General features: G+C 41.6%; 1 protein-coding gene across 2 annotated transcripts in view; it reads left to right on the top strand.

Annotated features, from left to right (window-relative positions):
* The first annotated feature begins 403 nt into the window (after positions 1–403).
* Positions 404–11,274, top strand: part of LOC141084577 (isoaspartyl peptidase/L-asparaginase-like) — a 147,821-nt gene continuing 136,950 nt past the window's right edge. For both annotated transcript variants that reach the window (XM_073569402.1, XM_073569403.1), the window contains exons 1-2: positions 404–510; positions 5,263–5,465. In XM_073569402.1, coding sequence (XP_073425503.1) covers positions 5,273–5,465 — 193 coding nt within the window. In that variant the 5' untranslated portion in view covers positions 404–510; positions 5,263–5,272. The remainder of the gene's footprint in view (positions 511–5,262; positions 5,466–11,274) is intronic.

Below are 11,274 nucleotides of genomic sequence, written 5' to 3'. Positions count from 1 at the left end.
CCAGTAGTGGTGAGGAGGCAGCAGGGATCATTGCAGGCTGGAGGCTTTCCTAAAGAGATGGGTTTTCAGGTTCCGTCTGAAAGATCTGAGTGTGGTTGCTAGCCGGACGTGTTGGATGTATATATCACTTTGGGAATATGTTTGTTCCTGTTGTGATGATGCTATATCAAGTATATGCTGTGTATGTGGTATTTTTAATGTTTTGCCTCTGCTCTGTTTAAGCACCTGGTGTGGCAAACTGTAATGGACTGGACTACAGAATACAATGGTGTCACTACATCCTGAAAGAGAAGGTGGCCAGTAGGGATGGTAGTTTCCCTAGCAATAAGTTTGCAGGAGGAGGTGTAGTTGTGGGTAAAGGAGGAGCATGAGGCTGACTTAGGTAATAGAAAGACAGGGACCCAGAGTTGCAAGTTTCCTGTCTACTGTCTGGTGGTGTGAAACCTTTTGTCTCATTAAAGACCACCCTTGCGAGATTTTATACCGTCATCCTTGGGAGGAACTGAGTTGGTGAGATACTATGTGAAACTTTGAAACTTGTTGGAAGCTATTGTAAGACCTATGTGATGTAAGTGAGCCCTTTACATCCGAAAGGGTGTAAGTGGTCCATACATCATTTCATCATTGTAGACTGGCTTGTAAAGTGGCCTGAGTGTAATCCAATTCTGTATTGTTTTGATGGAGAACCATAAGAAAAAAAGAGTCACTGTATGTAATCATTTTGTGCAAAAAATTAAGTCATCTGTTCAACTGTAATATTCAATGATCTTTTTTATGAAGAAAAACCCACCAACTGCTAGCCTGTACACATGAATGGGCAAAGAACTTATAGGACCCTCTCTAAAAAAGGTACTTGTTGCTGTATAAAAAAAAAGCAAAAAAAATACAGTTGACACAGTAAATTATTTTACAAGCTATTAAGGCTCTTTAAATTCTCGTAACTTAAGACAGAAAAGTGTTTTTTGTGCATCTTATCTTTCATTGGAACAAGAGTATTTTTGGAAAATTTCTCACCAGCTGCTGATTTTATTCCTGATGGCGTATATAACATTCACACCTTTAGTATAATGATAGACTGAGCTGGTTTACTGTATGCAGCACTGATGCCAAAATTATAATTCTGTTTTAATTACCATTGAAACAAATCTTTTCCAGTTATGTAAATCTAGTTACGGCAAAGTTCAGCTCAATTTCTTACAAAAAGAAAAGGTTAGTCAGGTGCATGTGACATTGTCATAGATTGTACATTCATTGGACATTAAGTTAATTTAGATAACTGTAGAAATAAAGAAAAAAAATATCACATTTTATATTTTGCATATAAGATATACCGTAACAGTTGGACACTGAGTTTAAGTTAGAAATTTGAGAACTCTAAAACCAAATTTCTTCTATAAATGTCAGAATTTATAGGAATTAGCAGATTTTGCAGGGACTAATCCAAAAAACATGAAAGCTACATATGATTGATAAACGAAAGGAGATTTGCATTTAAATGATAACCCATATCCAGGATACGGATATTAGTGATGCAATTAATTATAAAACCTGCTACATTTTCTGGCATATCATGGATGAAATACAGTAAATTCCAGTAATTTGTTTTTAATATTGCAAATGAAATTTTCACTATTTTTTAGAGGAATGAGTATCATGTTTGTCAGTGTTTTCCAAACCTCATCCTAACGGCCCCCCAACACATCATGTTTTCAGGATTTCCTTAGTATTGCCCTGGTTAGAGAACATGTGGCAGTTTCTGATGCCTTAATAATAATTCCTTCACCTGTGTAATACTAAGGAAATCCTGAAAACATGACATGATGGGGGCCATGAGCACTGGAGTTTGGGAAACTCTGATGTATGTAAACTAGAGCAGACAAATACTATAGGAGTTTTCCATTACAACTAGAGATGGGCGAGACCGAATAGTAAAGTTTGGAGTCCGTACCGAACAATTACTGTTTGGGCATGGACCCCGAACGTGGACTTCACCAGGAAGTCCGTATTACTGTTTGGGTTCAGCACCCCAAACACTCGGTGTTTCTCACACTGTCATCTGCATGACAGCACGAGAAACATAGGCGTCTCTGATCGGCTGTAAGATTAATCAGAGTCAGAGTGCTGAGGTTCTCATGCTGTCAAATGACAACGTGAGCCCGCAGCTGTGAACAGAGGTAAAAAGTTTATCTCTGGTCACTGGTGTCGGCTGATGTGACTAATACTTCCATCAGCCTACCCTTGCTGCCGTAATATCAGCGAGAGCAGGTGGCAGGCTGATGGGAGTATTTATCAGCCAGCACCTGTGCACTAAATAAATAATAATAAAAAATGCTGTGGGTTCCCCTGTATTTTTTATAAAGAGCCAGGCAAAACTAACAGCTGTGGGCTGCAACCCTGAGCTTTTAGCTTTAGCAATATTGATTATCAAGAATAGAGGGGACCCTACACCATATTTTGTAATTGTTTAAATAATTTTAAAAAGTCATGGGGTACTTTAAAAATGGTATGGTGTACCCCCTTTTTGACAACTAGCCAAAATAAAGCAGATATCTGGGGGCTGGTATTGTCAGGCTGGTAAGTGGCCATAGATATTGGCCCCCCCAGCCTAAAAATAGCAGCCTGCGGCCACCCAGAGAATGCGCATTCATTAGATGCACCAATTCTGGCGCTTTGGCCAGCTCTTCCCATTTGACCTGTGGTGGTGACAAGTGGGGTTCATATTTGTAAGTTGATGTCACCTTTGTATTGTCCGGTGACATCAAGCCCACAGGTTAGTAATAGAGAGGTGTCAAGACATCTATCCATTACTAATTCTATAGTTATATTGTAACTAAACACACACCCAGGATAAAGTCCTTTAACTTAAAGCATGACACAGACTTCTTTAATGAATCTAAATTAAACCATACTCACATGATCGCTCAGTCCACAGAAGCTATGGTCTCATGTAACAGAATTAAAATAATAAACAACAATATATCTTACCTGTCCACCGAGAAGATAATAATCCATTTGTCCTGCGACAGGTCTAGCTCTGCTACATCTAGATGGCAGGCTGCATTGTTGCATGATGTGACTATTCATCTTTCCATACAGCAGAGACACTGAGCAGTGTGTTAGCACTGCTCAGTGTCTCGTGGTGAACTCTGAGTCATGACCTGACTGATGTCAGAAAATTTTCAGGCTTGCGGTGTTGTCAGAAAGCCCTGGGAGTTCACAGCCAATTAACTCCCACTCACTGATGTCAGCACGAGCACCATGGGAAAAGTTGTAATGGCACTCGTGATGACGTCAGTCTGGTCATAGGAGTTCACCATGAGACACTGAGCAGCACTAGCACATGCCTCTCAGTGTCCCTGCTGGATGGCAGGCTTTACAGTCACATCATGCAACAATGCAGCTTGCCATCTAGATGCAGCAGACCTGCCATCTAGATGCACCAGAGCTGCGGACAGGTAATAAATTATATTGTTTATTATTTTAATTCTGTTACAGGAGATCATAGCTTTTGTGGACTGGGCGATGATGTGAGTATGGTTTAATTTATATACATTAAAGAAGTCTTTGTCAGTCTTTCAATCAAATGACTTAATTCTGGGTGTGTGGTTTTTTTATACAATATGCCTAGGGGTTTAGCAATGGGGCATCTTATAGATGCCTCTCCATTACTAACCTCTGGGCTTGATGTCACCTGACAATACAAAGGTGACATCGACCCCCTAACTATCATCCCACTTGCCACCGCACCAGGGTAAGTGGGAAGAGCGAGACTAAGTGCCAGATTTCATGCATCATATGGATGCATCATTTTTGGGGTGGCTGTGAGCTGATGTTTTTAGTCTGGGAGAGGGCCAATATCCATGGGCGCTATCTAGGCTGTTAATATCAGCCAGCAGCTATCTGCCTATCTTTGGTGGTTATTAAACATAGGGTGATCCTACATCATTTTTTGGGAGGTCTCCCATTTTAATAACCAGGAAAGCTGTGATCTGATAATGTGACACTAGTCACTTTTCATGGCCATGCCATGAGTCAGGATATTCAAGAAGTCCAAGGTCAGAAGCCAGGAGGGTATGTTATAAACAGAAGGAAGAGACAAAATCAAAGTCAGGTAACATTCCAAGGTCAGAATACCAGGAGGATAGAAGATCAGAGCATAAGGAGTTAAACAGTCGGACGGACAGAATGTGGTCCAAGGTCAGGCAATGAAATATCAACACACAGGAACTGAGGCACACAGCAAACAAATCACACAAGCTGAATGTAAGTCTGACAGCGGTCTGGAAGAGACAGCTCAGTTAAGCAGCATGGCAATCACTTGGGATAACGAACACTTGGAGACATCCGACACCTCCCAGTCTCAGATTGGATAGTTGAGCTGTCACTTAGCACACTGACAGCTCAGCACGCCCCTGTACCAGAGTGGATGGCTGAGCTGCCAGTAACTGCATTCCAGACACATTGAGGAGTGGAACCGTGACAGATATGAATAGCCTGGGAACCTTTATGAATATTGTCTCTTTCCCAGAATATTAACATTAGCTCCCAGTCGTCAGCTTTGCCCGTGCTAATTATAAAAAATGTTCAAGTACTTTTTTAATTGTCAACAAGAACAGTAAGGTCACCTGAGTTCATATCAGCTGTTTCTCTTTCTTTACAAGAACCGAGTGCCGGACTGATGACCGGCCACGAGTCCGGCACTTGGCATTCCAGCATTCAACAGTCTGGCACTGGAGCTACCATGGGACCCAGTGGCTTGAACTCAGGAAACCTTTCAGGTTACCAGAGTTTAGAGTCACCTGGTCTCCCGACAGTTGCAAAGCACGGAAACCTCATATGAAACTGTGAGGAACATTTTAAGGTTAGCGAAGTTTCCAGCTGCTGGAACACCTGAAGGCTGTGAACTAAGGTTACCTTTTGTGTGCATTTTACTGTACTTGTTAATAAATTTAAAAAAATGAAAAAACGGTGTGGTATCCCTACTGATTTTCATAAACAGCTGAGGGAAAGCTGACCTCTGAGGTCTGATGTTAATATCCTGAGAAAATGACCACTGTCGTTCCACTTTTGTTACTATTACGAATCTGGCTGTACAGCACAACCCCATGCAGGAGAAAGGGGCTTTGATTTAGGACAGACGTAGTCCATGGGCAAGTGTTTTTTCTAATTTCATACAACCTATGTAATGTGGCTCATGTTACACTGCATTAAGAATTTGTTCATGAAGCTTTCTTATAATGCCCTATGGTTTCCTACATGCAGCACAGAAAAAATGGATATGAAGCCAGTAATTGTAGTCCATGGAGGTGCATGGGCAATACCCGATGATCTTGCAGGCTGCATCAAAATTGGTGTTAAGAATGCAGCAACTTGTGGGTTTTCCATACTTGCTAAAGGTGGAAGTTCTTTGGAAGCTGTAGAGGCTGCTGTGCAGAGCCTAGAAGATAACAAAGCTTTTGATGCAGGTATGCATATTTGTTTTATTTCATTTTTTAAGAATTAAATTCTATTTGCGTTGCTAACATTGACACCAATACTTCCAATGAAAATTATTTTATATCTTTGTACTATTTGTGTTAACCCCTTCACCCCCAAGGGTGGTTTGCACGTTCATGACCGGGCCAATTTTTACAATTCTGACCACTGTACCTTTATGAGGTCATAACTCTGGAACGCTTCTATGGATCCCGGTGATTCTGACATTGTTTTCTCGTGACATATTGTACTTCATGTTAGTGGTAAAATTTCATTCAAATAACTTGCGTTTATTTGTGAAAAAAACGGAAATTTGGCAAAAATTTTGAAAATTTCGCAATTTTCCAACTTTGAATTTTTATGCCCTTAAATCACAGAGATACGGCACACAAAAAACTTGATAACTAACATTTCCCACATGTTTACTTTACATCAGCACAATTTTGGAACCAAAATTTTTTTTTGTTAGGAAGTTATAAGGGTTAAAAGTTGACCAGCGATTTCTCATTTTTACAACACCATTTTATTTTTAGGACCACATCACATTTGAAGCCACTTTGAGGGGTCTATATGATAGAAAATACCCAAAAGTGACACCATTCTAAAAACTGCACCCCTTAAGGTGCTCAAAACCACATTCAAGAAGTTTATTAACCCTTTAGGTGCGTCACAGGAATTTTTTTGAATATTTAAAAAAAAATGAACATCTAACTTTTTTCACAAAAAATTTTTTTTCAATTTTTTTTATTTTACCAAGGGTAACAGGAGAAATTGGACTGCAAAAGTTATTGTGCAATTTGTCCTGAGTACGCTGATACCTGATTTGTGGGGGGAACGACTGTTTCGGCGCATGGCAGAGCTCAGAATGGAAGGAGCGCCGTTTGACTTTTTCAATGCAAAATTGGCTGGAATTCAGATCGGACGCCATGTCACGTTTGGAGAGTCCCTAATGTACCTAAACAGTGGAAACCCCCTACAAGTGACCCCATTTTGGAAACTAGACCCCCCCAAGGAACTTATCTAGTTATGTGGTGAGAACTTTGAACCCACAAGGGCTTTACAGAAGTTTATAACGTACAGCGGTACAATTAAAAAATCATATTTTTTCCACAAAAATGATCTTTTCACCCCAATTTTTATTTTCCCAAGGGTAACAGGACCCTAAAAGTTATTGTGCAATTTGTCCTGAGTATGCTGATACCCCACATGTGGGGGTAAACCACTATTTGGGCGCATGGCAGAGCTTGGAAGGGAAGCAGCGCCATTTGACGTTTTTGGCTGGAATTGAGATCGGACATCATGTCGCGATTGGAAAACCCCTGATGTACCAAAACAGTGGAAACCCCCCACAAATGACACCATTTTGGAAACTAGACCCCCTAAGGAACTTATCTAGATGTGTGGTGAGAACTTTGAACCCCCAAGGGCATCACAGAAGTTTATAACATAAAGCCGTACAATTAAAAAAATCATATTTTTTCCACAAAAATGATCTTTTCACCCTCAATTCTTATTTTTCCAAGGGTAACAGCACCCTAAAAGTTATTGTGCAATTTGTCCTGAGTACGCTGATACCCCACATGTGGGGGTAAACCACTATTTGGGCGCATGGCAGAGCTCGGAAGGGAAGCAGCGCCATTTGACGTTTTTGGCTGGAATTGAGATCGGACACCATGTCGCGATTGGAAAACCCCTGATGTACCTAAACAGTGGAAACCCCCCACAAATGACACCATTTTGGAAACTAGACCCCCCCAAGGAACTTATCTAGATGTGTGGTGAGCACTTTGAACCCCCCAGTGCTTCACAGAAGTTTATAACGCCCGGGCGTGAAAATAAAAAATTCATATTTTTTCCACAAACATGATCTTTTAGTCACCATTTTTTTATTTTTCCAAGGGTAACAGGAGAAATTGAACCCCAAAAGTTGTTGTCCAATTTGTCCTGAGTTGCTGACACCCCATATGTGGGAGAAAACTACTGTATGGACACACGTCAGGGCTCGGAAGGGAAGTAGTGACGTTTTGGAATGCAGACATTGATGGAATGGTCTGCGGGTGTCATGTTGCCTTTGGAGAGCCCCTAATGTACCTAAACAGTGGAAACCCCCCACAAATGACCCCATTTTGAAAACTAGACCCCCTAAGGAACTTATCTAGATGTGAGGTGAGCACTTTGAACCCCCAAGGGCTTCACAGAAGTTTATAATGCCAGGGCATGAAAATAAAAAAATCGTATTTTTTCCACAAACATGATCAATTAGTCCCCAATTTTTTTATTTTCCCAAGGGTAACAGGAGAAATTGAACCCCAAAAGTTGTTGTCCAATTTGTCCTGAGTACGCTGACACCCCATATGTGGGAGAAAACTACTGTATGGACACACGTCAGGGTTCGGAAGGGAAGTAGTGACGTTTTGGAATGCAGACATTGATGGAATGGTCTGCGGGTGTCATGTTGCCTTTGGAGAGCCCCTAATGTACCTAAACAGTGGAAACCCCCCACAAATGACACCATTTTGGAAACTAGACCCCCCAAGGAACTTATCTAGATGTGTGGTGAGCACTTTGAACCCCCCAGTGCTTCACAGAAGTTTATAACGCCCGGGCGTGAAAATAAAAAATTCATATTTTTTCCACAAACATGATCTTTTAGGCACCATTTTTTTTATTTTCCCAAGGGTAACAGGAGAAATTGAACCCCAAAAGTTGTTGTCCAATTTGTCCTGAGTAAGCTGACACCCCATATGTGGGAGAAAACTACTGTATGGACACACGTCAGGGCTCGGAAGGGAAGTAGTGACGTTTTGGAATGCAGACATTGATGGAATGGTCTCCCGGTGTCATGTTGCCTTTGGAGAGCCCCTAATGTACCTAAACAGTGGAAACCCCGCACAAATGACCCCATTTTGAAAACTAGACCCCCTAAGGAACTTATCTAGATGTGAGGTGAGCACTTTGAACCCCCAAGGGCTTCACAGAAGTTTATAATGCCAGGGCATGAAAATAAAAAAATCGTATTTTTTCCACAAACATGATCAATTAGTCCCCAATTTTTTTATTTTCCCAAGGGTAACAGGAGAAATTGAACCCCAAAAGTTGTTGTCCAATTTGTCCTGAGTACGCTGACACCCCATATGTGGGAGAAAACTACTGTATGGACACACGTCAGGGCTCGGAAGGGAAGTAGTGACGTTTTGGAATGCAGACATTGATGGAATTGTCTGCGGGTGTCATGTTGCCTTTGGAGAGCCCCTAATGTACCTAAACAGTGGAAACCCCCCACAAATGACCCCATTTTGAAAACTAGACCCCCTAAGGAACTTATCTAGATGTGAGGTGAGCACTTTGAACCCCCAAGGGCTTCACAGAAGTTTATAATGCCAGGGCATGAAAATAAAAAAATCGTATTTTTTCCACAAACATGATCAATTAGTCCCCAATTTTTTTATTTTCCCAAGGGTAACAGGAGAAATTGAACCCCAAAAGTTGTTGTCCAATTTGTCCTGAGTACGCTGACACCCCATATGTGGGAGAAAACTACTGTATGGACACACGTCAGGGCTCGGAAGGGAAGTAGTGACGTTTTGGAATGCAGACTTTGATGGAATGGTCTGCGGGTGTCATGTTGCCTTTGGAGAGCCCCTAATGTACCTAAACTATTGAAACTCCCAACAGGTGACCCCATTTTGGACACTAGACCCCACACGGAACTTATCTAGATGTGTGGTGAGCACTTTGAACCCCCAAGTGCTTCATAGAAGTTTATAACGCTCGGACGTGAAAATAAAAAAATCATTTTTTTCCACAAAAATGATATTTTTGCCCCCAATTTTTTATTTTCCTAAGGGTAACAGGAGAAATTGGACCCCAAAAATTGTTTTGCAATTTGTCCTGAGTAGGCTGATACCCCACATGTGGGGGTAAAACACTGTTTGGGCGCATGGCAGAGCTTGGAAGGGAAGGAGTACCATATGACTTTTTCAACTCAGAATTGGCTGGAATTGAGATCAGACGCAATGTTGCATTTGGAGAGCCCCTGATGTGCCCAAACAGTGGAAACCCCCAATTCTAACTCCAACCCGAACCCCAACACACCCCTAACCCTAATCTCAGCCCTAACCCAAGCCCTAACCCTAGCCCTAACCCTAACCCTAGCCCTAGCCCTAACCCTAGCCCTAACCCTAGCCCTAATGGAAAAATGGAAATAAATACATTTTTTTAATTTTATTATTTTTCCCTAACTAAGGGGGTGATAACGGGGGGTTTGATTTACTATTTATGGCGGTTTTTATTTTTGGCAGCTGTCGCACGCTAAAAGACGCTTTTTATTGTAAAAATAGTTTTTGCATCACCACATATTGAGAGCTATAATTTTTCCGTATTTTGACCCACCGAGTCATGTGAGGTCTTATTTTTTGCGGGACGAGTTGACATTTTTATTGGTACCATTTTCGGGCACGTGACATTTTTTGATCGCTTTTTATTCCGATTTTTGGGACGCAGAATGAACTAAAACCAGCGTTTCATGAATTTCTTTTGGGGGAGTGCGTTTACACCGTTCTGCGTGCGGTAAAATTGATAAAGCGGTTTTATTCTTCGGGTCAGTATGGTTACAGCGATACCTCATTTAGGTCGTTTTTTTATGTTTTGTCGGTTTTATGCAATGAAAACTATTTTATATAAAAAATAATTATTTTTGCATCGCTTTATTCTGCGAGTTATAACTTTTTTATTTTTTCGCTGATGATGCTGTGTCATGGCTCGTTTTTTGCGGGACAAGATGACGTTTTCAGCGGTATCATGGATATTTATATGCGTCTTTTTGATCGCGCGTTATTGCACTTTTTGTTTGGCGGTATGATAATAAATCATTATTTTTTGCTTCGTTTTTTATTTTTATTTTTTAAGGGGTTCGCTAAAGGGGTTAACTAATGGGACAGTTTTATAGGGCGGGTCGTTACGGATGCGGCGATACCTAATATGTGTACTTTTATTGTTTTGTTTTTTTTTTATTTTCAAAAAATGAATTTATTGGGGAATATTTTTTTTTTTTTTTACTAATTTATTTGGCGATTTTTTTAAAATTATTTTTACACTTTTTTTTAATTTTTTTTTTACTTTATTACATAGTCCCAGGTGGGACATCACTGTCCTGTGACAGATCGCTGATCTGTCACATCACAGATCACTGTGACAGATCAGCAATCTGTCACAGGCAGTGCACAAGGCTTCCTCATGCCTGCTCTTTGCAGGCACTGAGGAAGCCAGCTTCCTCCAGGCCCCCGAAGGCCCCCGTCACCATCTTGGATCCGGGGGCCTGGAGGAAAGGAGTCCCCCGCAGCAGCGCTGCACATTGCGCTGCCGTGGGGGGCTCAGGGAAGCACGGAGGGAGCCCCCTCCCAGCCGATGCTTCCCTTTAACTCCCGGTACACCGCGATCATATTTGATCATGGTGTGCAAGGGGTTAACGTGTCGGGGGCGGTCTGTGACCGCCCCTGACACATAGTGCCGGGTGTCAGCTGTGATAATCAGCTGACACCCGGCCACGATCAGCGGCGCTCACCACGTGGGCGCCGCTGATCGCGCTAGACGTACTATCCCGTCCATGGGCATAGGGGCCCGGCTCCCATGGACGGGATAGTACGTCTGATGTCAGGAAGGGGTTAAAGTAACATAGTGAAAAATAACAAATTAAAGCAGTGCAGTCATACTTAGAAGAAGAAGTTCATCTTTTGTAAACCTTGTGTGAGCCTCTTCTACATGTTATGAAACTGTGAATACATAAGTTCTTCAAATTAC

The sequence above is a fragment of the Dendrobates tinctorius genome, unplaced genomic scaffold, assembly GCF_039654945.1.
Source record: "Dendrobates tinctorius isolate UK_male_01 unplaced genomic scaffold, ASM3965494v1 ptg000024l, whole genome shotgun sequence".
Classification (NCBI taxonomy): domain Eukaryota; kingdom Metazoa; phylum Chordata; class Amphibia; order Anura; family Dendrobatidae; genus Dendrobates; species Dendrobates tinctorius.
This window is presented reverse-complemented; position numbering and strand designations above follow the sequence as displayed.